General features: G+C 40.1%; 1 protein-coding gene across 1 annotated transcript in view; it reads right to left on the reverse strand.

The window, feature by feature from the left end:
• Positions 1 to 8045: 8045 nt before the first annotated feature.
• Positions 8046 to 14260, reverse strand: part of FBXO28 (F-box protein 28) — a gene marked incomplete at both ends in the record, with an annotated part of 32954 nt that continues 26739 nt past the window's right edge. The window contains 2 exons of the mRNA XM_080698429.1: positions 8046 to 8437; positions 10965 to 11160. Of these exons, the coding sequence (XP_080554555.1) occupies positions 8046 to 8437; positions 10965 to 11160 (588 nt within the window). The remainder of the gene's footprint in view (positions 8438 to 10964; positions 11161 to 14260) is intronic.

A 14260-nucleotide genomic window follows, 5' to 3' on the forward strand; every position in this document is an offset into this window, starting at 1 on the left:
GGTGAGAGCCTCACTAAAGTGCTAAGGCTGGTGGAGAACCTACGATCCTCCTGTCTCAGCCTCCCAAGTACTGGAATTAAAGGCATGTACCACCATGCCTGGCTTTAAGATCCCTTTTTGTTCCAGGATTCTTAGAGTTTACAAAGCTAAGAAGCCTTGAAAATGCATTTTCCCAGCAGGCAAGAAAGCACCACTGTTTTCTGTGCTAAAATTAATGTGCATAGATATTCATTTAAATATACTTAGGACAAAGACCAGTGTGAACCCATGCAGCAGCTTATGCATCACAGAAGTTCCTTGAACAGCTGCATTTGGAAGCCAAGAGATGTGCCTCATTCCACCTGGAGTAGATTCACATGTGTATCCCTCTATATCTCTACCTGTGTTTCTGTATTCACATCTGTAGCTCTATGTATCACCATTATTTATTATGTGCTCACTATGTGCCTGGCACCTTGTTAACCCCCTGATGTTCATTCCTCCATTTGTCCTCTTATGGACTACACAAGCACATTTTATAGCTGTTTTGGGAACGGGGGTGGGGGGGAGGGGAAGGTGTTATAGCAGAGCCTGAGGTCTCAGAGACTTATTTTTAGCTGGGTGCAGTGGCATACACCTGTCATGCCAGTACTTGGGAAACTGACACGGGAGGATTGAAAGTTCAAAGCCAGCTTCAGCAACTTAGTAGGACTGTTTCAAAATAAAAATGAAGCCAGGCGTGGTGGCACAGGCTTCTAATCCCAGTACTTGGGCTTACGAGGCTGAGACAGGAGGATCGCAGGTTTGCAGACCTCAATAATTTAGTGATGTCCTTCTTAAATTAGTGAGATCCTGTTTTAAAATGAAGAATAAAGCAAGGTGTGGTGGTGCATGCTTATAATCCCAGCATTCACAAGACTCAGACCAGAGGTTCGCAGTTTGTGGACAGCCTCAGTTACTTAGTGAGGCCCTCTGCAATTCAGTGAGATCCAGTTTCAAAGTAGAGAATAATAAAAAAAAAATAGATCTGGGGGTGCAGCTTGGGGGTAGAATGCTTCTGGGTTCCATCTACAATACAGAAGAAGAAGGAGGAAGAAGGAGGAGGAGGAGAAAAGAAGAAGATAGGGCTGGGGGTGTAGCTCAGAGGTAGAATGCCCCTGGGTTCAGTCCTCAGTGCCACAAAAATCCCCAGTACACAGAAACAAAAGAAAAAATAAGAATGAATAAATAAAGAACTGGAGTTGTAGCTTGGAAGTAGAGTGCCCCTGGGTTCAATCTCCAATACCTCCCTCACAAAAAGAGAAAGGAAATGGTTATTTATAGAGCACATGTTTGTGTTGTAACCTTGCTCTAACCCTGCAAAGAAGAACAAGAAGTTCTTCCCTTTCTCTTACTTGGTTATGAGAAGAGAGGAGAGAGGAGTGCCTCTTTGTCTCTCAGAAGGCACACCTCGGGTCTCCCAATCCCAGGGCTAGTTTTACGACTTACATTGCTATTTCACAGACTCTTAACGAATCAGTTAATTAGAAGATGGTATTTGTTCAAAGGAAAGGGAAGAAAAGGAATTTTGTTTTATTTGTGGTATGGGGACTAGAACATAGGCGCGTCCTACTCTGTGCTATACCCCCAGCCCTTCTTTGATTTTGAAGCAGGGCCTAAGTTTCAGAGGCTGGCTGGGGGCCTGTGATTCTCCTGTCTCAGCCTCCCAAGTGCTGGGGTTACAGGCATTTGCCACCCTGCCTGGCAAGAAAAACATATCTTAAATGCAAAATGTTGAAACCTTTTTAGTTGAGTTCCTGTGAATAAAATTTGTTAAATTTTGGGAAGTTCATCCTTGACTTTTATTGTCTTAATAAACACAAGTTGCACGTTTGGCTCTAATACCTTACCATTCCCGTTTTGTTTCCTTATAATTTACTCAATTTTGCTTTGGTAATATGACTCATGAGAAATCAGAGGAATGTATGCCAGCAAGTTAGGACATTTTGCAATAAAGAGTCCTATAAGGATCATTTCAGGAATTAACACAGGGAAGTTCATAAAGGAGGTATGTGTGTGTGTGTGTGTGTGTGTGTGTGTGTGTGTGTGTGCGCGCGCGCGCGCACGCAGCGCTTCGGTTTAGCCCAGGGCTTCCTTCGTGTGTGCACATGCACTATCTGTGTATATATCTGGAGTGTACTCCAGCACTCCCCCCTCCTTTTTTTGTGTGGTACTGAGGATTGAACCCAGGGGCATTCCATCTCCGAGCTACAACCCCAGTACTATCTTATGTTTTTTGAAACAGGGTCTCACTAAGTTGCTGAGGGCCTCAGTGAGTAACTGACGCTGGTTTTGAACCCATGATCTGCTATCTCAGCCTCCAAGTACTGGGATTACAGGCTTACACTACCATGCTTGGCTCCTCCTTTTTTTTTTTTTTTTTTTTTTTTTTTTTTGGTGATATTGGGAATTGAATCCAGGGGCATTCTACCTCTGAGCTATACCATCAGTCCTGTTTTACTATTTACTTATTTATTGTGGTACTAAGAATTGAACCCAGGGGCAGTCTACCTCTGATCTACACTGGCATCCCTTTTTTTTTAATTTGCAGTACTGGGGATTGAACCCAGGTGCATTCTACCTATGAATCCTATTTTTTATTCTTCATTTTGAAACAGGGCCTCACTGAGTTGCAAAGGGCCTCACTAGGTAGCTAAGACTGGCTGTGAACCCGGATCCTCCTGTCTCAGCCTCCAAATGCTGAGATTACAAGCGTGCGCCACCACGCCCAGCTTCCTTCTTCCTGCTTTCCTAAGAACAGCAGTAAGTTGGACGTGGTGGCCTGGCAAAATAGGTTGTCACTTCTTTCATACTGACCAGCAGTGGATATTGTAGTGAGGCTAGTGGCCGCAGATTGAGAGGCCTTGACAATAGTCTCTCCTACTTGTATATCTAGCATTAAATTCATTGCCAAAAACTGGCATAACAATGCCTTCTCTGACCCAAGCTTATTCCTTAGTTTGATATACTACTACTATTAGTGACTCTGGCACTGACTGCTTCAGATAGATGTATAAAATGATGATCCACACAAAATATTTAGCATCTCATTGCTCCAAACTTTTTTTTTAACACAGTACAGGGGCATTCTATCTCCAAGTTAAATCCCCAGCCCTACTTTTTATTCTTTATTTTGAAGCAAGGTCTCACTAAAAACAGCTGAGGCTGCCTGTGAACCTCTCAGCCTCCCAAGTCCTGGGGTTACAGCACGTGCCTCGACGTTCAACTCCCAAACTTTTTTTTTTTTTTTTTTTTTTTTGCAGGTCTGGGGATGGAACCCAGGGGCATTGAGCCTCCGAGCTACATCCCCTGCCCTATTTTTTATTCTTTATTTTGAAACCGGGTCTCATGGAGTTGCAGCGGGCCTCACTAAGTAGCTGAGGCTGTCCGCGAACCGCGATCCCGCAGTCTCAGCCTCCCAAATGCTGGGATTACAAGCATGTGCCACCATGCCCGGCTTCCCAAACTCTTAGAACTCGGCAAGGTGTAGCAGGAAGTACACAGCTTCAGAGGTGTTGGGTCTGGGTCAAAAGCCACTGGAGTCCTTTACTTGTCTAACATGGTGGATGCGTTCCTTAACCCGAGTCCAACTACCTGATGTGGAGTAAAACTTCTCTGTAAGATGGCCGTGAGGAAGAACTACAATGTGTGAAAATGTACATGGTACAGCGTTTCATATCCTATTACTAATATATGTTAGCAAGGAAGCTCCAAGCTCTTTTGGGCATGAAATACAAAGAAAACAAGCAGTACTGGTAACAACACATTTATTTATGTACCCTGTTGTGTAACCAGGAGGTGTTTTTAACTTTCCAATAATTGCTCAGGTTATAACAAAATTCCAGAAGTTAAGCTAGTGATTTACTGTTGCTCATAAGCATAGGTAAACAAACATGGTACCACATAAAGGAATTTTAAACACTTCTAACCTTTCAGTAGTTCTGAAAATGACCACTAGACTTTGGCAGTAGACCTAATAGGTAGTTACCAATATGCTTCTAAACCTCATGGTTTTCTTCAGACACAACAGGAAAAATTTGGATCTAATTTTTGAACTTCAGATATTTAACCAAAATTCCTGGGAACTGCAAAAGGCTAACATTTTTAAAGCCTGTCATATTTATTACCAATATAACTGTATTACTATTCAAGATGAGTTCAAGGTAGGCAACAGCAAACTAACTGCTAGTTTCACTTTGTAGACTTAGTATTTCTTTAAAATAATTTACTGCAGATGTCAGGCTGCAAAAATTTATCTTAAAAGTCTTAACCTTTTGTGTACTAGCTATTCAGATAGACCCCCAAGCCAAAGAATATGTGGCCTATCAATTGGGTTTCCTATTAGGATTGGCTACTTCCCGGCGATTGCATCATTAGGATGTTTCCTTGTTAGGATGCCTTATACTCCTGCCTCCAATTCTTACATGTATTTTTAGAGGGTTTGATATTCACAAATGGGTACTCACTGCTAGAAAAGGATTCAAGAATGTGCTGATCACCAAGAATGAGGTTTACATTACATTAAATTAAAAGTATATATTGTTGGAAATAGACCAGAGGGAGTTCCCAGATCCTAGAAAATATTATGGCTGAGGAAATAGAGAACTCAAAAAAGAATCCACCTCCAAGAAGCTAATTCAGTATAATAAAATAGAATTAAGTGCCCTGTCTCAGGAAAAAGTTTATTAATAAGGAACAACTGGGATATCATACATCATTTCTTTGGAGATTAAAGTGCAGGCTATGAAATGGCATATAAAATAATGCATAAAATAGTGCAATCCTCAGGTGCCATTATTTTTATGATGCATAGCCTATTTTTTATGTTCATTTTCACTCAAAAAACTCACCTGTAGTGACACCTTTTATCTTATTTATTTAGGCATTACTTATACTCCGTTTTACCCACTTTTGGGGCTACATAGAATATTTTAACATAGAGAATAGCGCATACATGTTGAAACTACTAGAGATTAAGGCAAGCCCCTGTAAAGTACTTCAAAAAACATGTTTTACAAAAAAATTTGTTTCCATAACCAGTGGCTTTAGATCTGATGGCACCCTAATAGTCTTTAACAGAATTACTCTGAATACATCTGTGTTTGGCCCTTGTTTCCAAGCCTCAAAAAACAACAGGTTCTATAACCTCAGAATGTATGAAATCCAAGGAAGCCAGCCCATGTGGGAAGTAAACAGAGGCCTGGGTGTGGGGCCAGTCCTCTTATTTCTCATGCACGCCTTTTCACATTTTTATCCATGTATTTAGTGTTATATCATAATAAATTCATATGTGGCAGTGACCCATTAGAACAATGAAGGAAGATGATGGACACAGTCCATGAAATGTTGTACTACTACTGTTAACAACACACGCACTTAAATTACTGATGTAAAATGCAGGGCAGGAGGGTTCTCTCTTAGGAGAGTAATTTATAATTTTCTTGCAACATGTCAGTTTTAGCTGAACAAAATGTTATTTTGTAAAACCCTAAATACCATCATGTTATCCAAAATAAGTGTAACCGCTACTCAGTAACTGTTCTGGTAAATGGCAAAGGCAATATTCTAACATGTTTTAGCTAGTCAGAATAAGACTTAAAACAACTGTAGTGCTTTATTCTCTTAGTAATGAAGCATTCATGCATTAACAAGTGCAACTCAACTTTATGAACAGTGGATTGTTAAGTGTACACTGTAGAAATTTAAATTTGGGAGCAAAAGATTTATCTTCCGACAGTGAGAATGGTCATTATGAAAGCCACATATGTGTGTTAACTAGTGGAAGACTACAGATACACTTAGGCTATCTTTAGCTGTAGTTTAAAGGAAAATCTGGGAATAATTTTTTAACAACTATTAAGAGAAATAATCTGAGGGCTGGGGGTATAGCTCAGTGGAAGGGTACTTTAGCATGTGCAGGGCAGTGGAAGGGTACTTGTCTAGCATACGAAGGGCCCTGGGTTCAATCCCCAGCACTACCAAAAAAAAAAAAAAAAAAAAAAAAAAAAAAAGATAAATAAATAATAAAAATCTGAGGCTATATCCCTTGGATGCATAAGGATCACACTTTGTAAACCTGTATTCTGATATTTTAAGAAGTCTTATTACCAGAAAAGCAGACTATTAAAGGCCATAAATATTCCAGTAGGCCTCCTCCAAAATTATGGTAATATGGCTAAATCCTACAATTATAAAAAACAAGACCTGCTGAGAAAAAAAGAGTTCCAGACGGGGACTTTTATGGATGACCTTGGCTGACAAATGTTTTTAGGAAACTTGTTTATTTTAAAATTACCTTCTCAACAAACCATGAAACACTTGGATATTACTTTATGAATTTTTCATTGAAAACATACTACATTGTAAATGGAGTTTCAAAGTTAGACATAGAATTGATCAAAATCTAAGGACAATATTATGAAAGGACAATACCAAAAAATGTGTAAGAAAAAAATTTCATTTAGTAAGGTTAACCTAAAGGATGCATAATCATGTCATCTTGGACGGATAAAAAAGATAACCTTGTGCTTTTATTTAACTTAGGTACTTACCAAAACCATCAGTTTTATGCGGGTGTCAAATTCCCACCTGGAAAGGGATAGTTTCCTACATCATACCTGAATTTATTTTAAATAACTGAAGCCCAAGGCAACAGCTGTTTAAAATAACTTGACAGTCAAATAACTACATAATTTAGTACATTAAAATAAAACTAGGACAATGATAGTTGAATGTCTCAAAATATACAACTGGGGAAAAGAACACAATTTGGAGGTTGTTAAAGTGACCACTCACAAGGTTGAACAGTGCAAGACATGCTTTTCCAGTTACAAGTTCAAAACAGGAGTGCAAACAAAATTAAAGCTTTTGTTTAAAGTTATTGGATAAGGAAAGCTTGAATTCAATATTAAAGAGCTTCCCTTAAATCATCCAACAGAAATGAAATGACCAAATTGCTTTTTCATGGTACAATTTTCTTCAATGCACTTTCTTTCCGGGGCAAAATGCACCCGCAAGTTGGGTCCCCTACTCAGTCACCACCCTTGATGCACGAACACAGTGATGAGTTAGGATCAGTACTAGCTCTGGGAGGTCTGACCTTGGATTTTGAGTTCTGCCATAGCCAGTGTACCTGAACCCTACGGAGAATAGATAAAACAATGGGCTTTTGACAGCCTCTTGTCCTATAAAACTGGAGGACAAATGGACTAACAACTCTCCCCCTAGGGGCAGGCTGTGGTGGTGGAAGATGCTAAACACTTATGTCAATGAAGATGCTGCTCTGAAAAGTGGAGACAAATTGAGGTTTAGGATAAATAAGAGTGCAAGAGCTTTTTAAAGTGAGTTGACTAGGCAATGCATGCATCCACCCATGCAAATGTTGGACACGGCCCCCAAGAGAACTGAGAACATGTATGTAACAACTGGATAGGTCCCTTGCCAGTAGTTTATAAAAATATATAGTCAATACTGTAGAGGCTCCTTCTACAGTCAATACTATGGAAGTCCTTTCAATTACCCATTACTTCAATACCAAAAAGCATTAACTACTTTTCAGACATTCCAGACAAAGGTCACTTATAACAAAAAGTCAATTTTTTTTAAAACAAGATAATGTCCATTTAAAAAGTAGGTTTTTTTTCTTTCAAGTGAACAGGACGTTTTCTGTATTAAACTTAACTTCTAGTCTGTCAAGACTGGGTTTAAGATCCTTATGTAATGTGCATATATGCAGAAACAAATAAACTTACTTTAAACATTATCTGCACAGAAAAAGAGTTAACTCCCCCAAACATGATAGAACAGGTCTGGTTAGTACAAATCTATTGCAAAGTAAAAAGATTCTGTGCATCAGTTCCACCAGGAGAAGCGGGGAGAGAATGTCCCAACCACAGGAGTTCGGTGGAAGGTGTGTTCTGAAAGCCTAGAAGCCTAAGGGACACCACGCTGCTCCCGGCATCCTGATATGCATAACTGCTGAAGCTACCAAGCTGTGTCTTCCTCTGAAACTAGAACCACGTTTCAATTCACTTTCTATTCCGGAGACGTTTAGATTTCCTAAGAGAGTCTATAGCTTCTGCTGCCTTTCTTTTCCGAGGAGACTCCTCACTCTGCCCAGACCCAGAGGAGTTTCCCACTGCACTTTCCATCACTTCTCGTAGTTTGCGTTCCAGCTCTGCCAACCGGGCATTTTGTTCACCTATGATTTGGGTCTGCTCTAGCAGTTTCTGGTCTTGGTCTTGAAGCTGTTTCTGCTGTTCTTGCACTTTGGTGCGAAGCTCTGAAATTTCCCGCCTGAGTACAGTCACACCAGCACCATTGGTTTTAACCTGCTGCTGGAGCTTGGTAACTTCTTGTCTCGAAGGGTTTTGCTTGGAGAAGAGCTGCATAGTTGTTAGTGCTGCAGATGGTCCCGGAACTGTGGAGAGTAGTTTCAAAGGGTCAATCACTGAATGTTTCCCTACCAACAATACTTAAACTTATTTTAGAATGGAATGTCCTCCTTATCACTTCTGAAAATTTTTTCTTTTCAATCTACTTGGTTTAATGGATGAATCAGACACTTTTTGAGAATCTCCTGCTCATGTGGCAGTATATGGACCACCAGTAAACGGGAAAAGATATTTAATGGCATAAACTTGGATTTAAATACTATTAAACATTTTTTAGGAACTAGCAAAAAAAAAAAAAAAAAAAAAAAAAAAAAAACCCAGCAAGAAAATACAAGTAGGAAAGTTAGAAAATAACTATATTTTCTATCTTATTTTAATAAACAAACATAAAAGGCTGAGACAGGAGGATCGCAGGTTTGAGACCAGCCTCAACAACTCAGGGAGACTTTCAGCAATCTAGTGAGACTCTGTTTCAAAACAAAAAATGAAAAGGGCTGGAGTGTATCTCACGGTAGAATGCTCTGGGGTTCAACCCCCAGTATCAAGATAAATACACTTTTAAGTTATAAGTATAGACCTATCATGTTCTTAACATTCAATCTACACTTACACGCAAAGCCTTCAATTTAGCCAAACAATAGGGACTGCATTAGAGTGTGGGTCATAGCATACATGACACGGTATAGGAAGGCTTTGAAACTACTTTTTTAATAGGAATATGTGGAATACATACCATAATGTAATATTTACTATTTAAGCTAATAACTAGTTTTTAAACCTTATTTCCTGCTGGTTTTTTCTTTCTTTTTGCGGTACTGGAGATTGAACCCAGGGGGCATTCTACGTCTGGGCTATACCCCAGTTCTATTTTTTATTCTTTATTTTGAAATGGTCTCACTAAGTTGTGGAAGGCCTCACTAAGTAGCTGAGGCTGGCTGCAAACCCGAGATCCTCCTGTCTCAGTCTCCCAAGTAGAGGGATTACAAGCTACCACGCCTGGCTTTCTGCAGGTTTTCTAAAAGAATCAGACGCATCTATATTCCTCCTCTAAAGTTGCCATACTATTTTCTTCTTGCACATCTACATAACCACAATATTTTCCTTCTCTACAGTATATTCTTCTTTCTCTTCCTGCTTATACTTATTCAACTTCCACCCTTATACAAGACTCAGACCAATTCTTACCTCTTGTGATGTCTCAATCAGACCAGCCAATACTGACTTTATCTTCCTTAAGATTCTGGCTCTGCTACATTTAAGTATGTAAATGGACACTCCTTAAAATATTTCCCTTGCCTAAGATAATTTAACTTTGAGTTTGAACCTATCTTACTTTTTGAAATAGTAAGATCCCTGAGAACAGACATTTCACCCTTACACAAGACTCAGATCAATTCTTACCTCTTGTGATGTCTCAATCAGACCAGCCAATACTGACTTTATCTTCCTTAAGATTCTGGCTCTGCTACATTTAAGTATGTAAATGGACACTCCTTAAAATATTTCCCTTGCCTAAGATAATTTAACTTTGAGTTTGAACATATCTTACTTTTTGAAATAGTAAGATCCCTGAGAACAGACATTTCGTTTTAGTCTCCATAGGACATAATACAGTGCTGTGCTCATAACAGGTACTTAATAAACTATACATATATTAATGCTGAGGTGCCAAGGCTTTATTATTAAATTAACGATCCATTCAAGTACCTCACTGAGTTTGTAGGGAGCTAACTATTTTGAACAAAAAAAAAAGGTTTAATACATCTCCTCCTAATTTAAAGCATTTGAAAGGGTTGAGGACATGGGCTAGCTTTATTTTTAAGTAGATTAAGGGCATAAATTTTTAAGAGCCAGTATACTTTCAGCTACCACAGAAAATGACAGTGTTCAAATAACCTTATGTATCTCAACATTTAAACAGAAACTAGAAATAAAAAATGTGTCTAAGAATGGTGGATCAGTTGTAGATGGTCTATAATTCAATCACAGTATTTACTAACAGAAAAGTTCAAGAAAAGCCAGGTGTGGTGGCACACGCTTGTAATCCCAGCATTTGGGAGGCTGAGACAGGAGGATCACAGTTCGAGGACAGCCTCAGCTACTTAGTGAGGCCATCTGCAACCCAGTGAGACCCTGTTTCAAAATAAAGAATAAAAAATAGGGCTGGAGGTATAGCTCAAAGTTAGAAGGCCCCTGGGTCCCATCCAAGTACCACAAAAAAGAAAGAAAGGAAGGAAGGAAGGAAGGAAGGAAGGAAGGAAGGAAGGAATAAAGAAAGAAGAAAAAAAGAAAAAAAAGAAAAGTTCAAGATACAGCATTTGGGAGGCTGAGACTGGAGGATTGCGGTTTGTGGACAGCCTCAGCTACTTAGTGAGCCCTCTGCAACTTAATGAGACACTGTTTCAAAATGGGTGTAGCTCAGAGGTCGAATGCCCCTGGGTTCCATCCCCAGACCCGCCAAAAGAAAAAAAAAAAAAAAAATTGAAGACATACCGTTAAGGGGGGAAACTGGGCAAATGACAAAGCTTGAATAAATAATGTAAAAGAGATTACCTGGAGGAGAGCCCATAAGTCTTCCAGACACATCTGATCCTGGCAATTTCCTCTTTAGAATTGGAACAATCTTCTCATCAAAGTATTCCATTGCCATGGAGGAAATGTCCCTTAACTCTTGTAGTACTTCATGAGCTCGCTGAGGGGCTCTGGTAGAATTGACATATCTCAACACTCGATAAATCTCATCAATCACCTAAGACAACAAATTTTCATTAGCACTTCAATTTTTTTTCAAGAAAGATGTTAAACAGACAAAGAAGTGATTGCTTGTCTTGCAGTTCTTATAAAGACCTACAGAGTGATTTAACTGATATAATCATCATGAGTAATATTACCACCTGCCACACATGGTTTTAGGGCTTGTTATAATATTTTATTTATACTTTTATTGGTGCACTGTAACTATACATCATAGTGGGATTCAAAGTGATACAAACAGCCAGACATGGTGGCACATGCTTGTAATCCCAGTACTTGGGAGGCCGAGACAGGTGAATCACAGGTTTGCAACCAATTTCAGCAATTTAGTGAGGCCCAGTTTCAAAATAAAAAATGAATTAGGGCTGGGGGTCTACATATAGCTCAGAGTAGAACGCCCCTGGGTTCAATCCCCAGCACCACACAAAAAAGCGATGCAATAATACGCACATCACTGTGTATTTCTTTCCACATCCCATCCCACTCACCCTTCCTCCCTTTCCACACACTGGTAGTGACAACTTCATGTCTCAACATAACCGTATTTGAACTGTTCCTGTCCTTGGCTTCACTTTTCACTTTCCTCACCTCCCTTTCCCAACCCCCTTCCATTATACTACTGGTTTCTTTCCTCATGAAACTGAAGTCCCTTTTGTTTCCTATTTTCATTCTAGCTTCCGCATAAGAAAAAATACAATCCTTGACTTTGAGATGGTTGAATCTCATTAGCACAATAATTTCTAGTTTCATCCATTTTCCTGTAACTGACATAATTTTGTTCTTTATGGCTGGGTAAAATTACACTAAATGTATATACATTTTTGTTATCCATTCATATGTTGAGGGACACCTAGGTTGGTTCCATAAGTTGGTTACTGTGAATTGTGCTGCTGTAAACACAGGTATGCACCTATCTATATTATTCTAATTTTAATCCTTTTGGAAAGACATCTAGAATTAGTATGGCTGGGTCATATGTGGTTCCAGTCCTAGTCTTCTGAATAAGTGTGCATGTGTGGTACTGGGGATTAAACCCAGAGACATTCTACCTCTAAGCTATACACCCAGCCCAATTTTTTATTCTGTTTGCCGGGCATGGTGGCGCACGCTTGTAATCCCCACACTTGGGAGGCGGAGACAAGAGGATCGCGCAGGTTCGAAGCCAGCCTTGCTGGCTTAAGAGACCCTGTTTCCAAATAAAAATATAAAAAATAGGTGTCTGGGAGTCTAGCCTGGAGGTAGAAGGGTTTCCAGGAACCCCAGTACCACCCAAAAATAAATAAATAAATAAATAAATAAATAAATAAATAAATAAATAAAAATAGGGCTAGAAATATGGCCTAGAGGTAGAAGGCCCTGGGTTCCATTCCCAGTAATAAACACACACACACACACACAAAGGAATAGTACCTGCTTAAATTCATAGACCTTAAATTTTGCCTAAAAAATGTCAGTAAAATTAAACCTTTAGGACTTATTCTTTTCATAGCCTAAGAGAGACTTTACAGAGGAGGCCAAGTTTGAGGGTGTGGGGCACTGAACAGGAATTGGCTGGGCTAAGGTGGTTTATATGTAGGCCAATGTAATGAAAGATAAGATATGCTGGTTTTGAATTACATGGGACAGGCAAGTGATACTTCCCAGCAAGCAGCTGGAAACACAGGTCAGAGTGTAGGAAAAGGACTGCAGATGATAGGGAGAATTCAATAGCCAGCAGCTTACAAGAGACTGAGACTGCCAAGGGAGAATAAGTGGAAGAAGACAGTCAAAGGCAGAAACCAAGGTACTAGTGGTTAATGATGTATTTAGTCCTTTCATTACTATTACATAGGAAATTCACTTTAAAGGAAAACAACTTTTTTTCAATAACTTATTGAGTTATCATGTTAGAACTACTACATACATAAGAAAAAAGAGACAAAGAAAAATGGAGTACTTTCTCTTGGGCTTACAATTTAATTATGTGAACATATCAGAAACTGAAAGATAAACATTATTCAAGTATTTGGGCCGGGAAGATGGCGACCGAGAAAAGCGGGGCTTAAGAGCCCCGCTAACAACAAACCTCCATTACCACAAAATCAGCGCCTTTCATAGCCAGAAAACACCATCACCAGTGAAACAAAAAATCACCAGGCTCCAGAGAGAAAGCGGACTGAGAACAGAGCTCAAGCCACAGAGGAGATAACCGGCCTATCGTCCGAGGACGCGGCAGACGCGGCGGCAGCAGCGCCATACTGCCGGCGAATTCACGGGACGGCTAGAGCAAGCCGAGGTGAGCCACTGCGGAACAGCCAGGCGGGATTTCTCCGCGCAGAGAGCATCTAAAGTTCCCAGTGGCCGAGCTCAGCACACGCTGCAGGGATTCAGAGTGGAAACCAAAACCAAGAAGAAAAACACCAGCCCCACAGCCGAGGGCGTAGCAGCGGCGCCATATTGCCACCGGCGGCAGCAGCACCGAATCCAGCGAGGCCAGTACAGCTACATCTGCGTACTCAAGAACAGTGAGTCAAATTGCGGGCCACAGAGGAGAAATCCCAGTACTGTACTCCCTGGGACTTGACCCAGTGGGGGAGGGGCGGTGGCAGAGATATCACACCATAGGAGAACGTGTAACCTGGCACCCCCCACAGTCTAAAGCAGCCTCTATCGACTCTGTGGGTCGGAGACTCTGTGATATAACCCAGTAAAGGAGTAGTGGGGTCTGAGATACTACTGACTCGAGATCCAGAGCACCTTAAGTGAAGTTATAGTGACCCAAGGGAAGAACCCAGAGAAGGCACAAACATCCAAAATCATGGGAAAGAGGAATAATACTGGAGCAATAAATGCCCACAACCCCACAACATCAGAACCCGATAAAACAGAAAATCAGAGATTTCTAGAAGATCAAATCAGGAAAATAACTGTAGAAATAATAGAGGTGCTTCGAAAAGAACTCAGAGAGAGCCAAAAAGAGATAAAGGATGCAATTAATGAAGTAAAGGCCTCAATTCAAAGCACAAACAACCGATTAGAACACATGGAGAACAGAATCTCGCTCTTAGAAGATGAGCAATCCAAAAATGAACGCATAGTTTCTAATCTAGAAAAAA

The sequence above is a fragment of the Muscardinus avellanarius genome (genome assembly GCF_963383645.1).
Source record: "Muscardinus avellanarius genome assembly, chromosome: 7".
Taxonomy (NCBI): Eukaryota; Metazoa; Chordata; class Mammalia; order Rodentia; family Gliridae; genus Muscardinus; species Muscardinus avellanarius.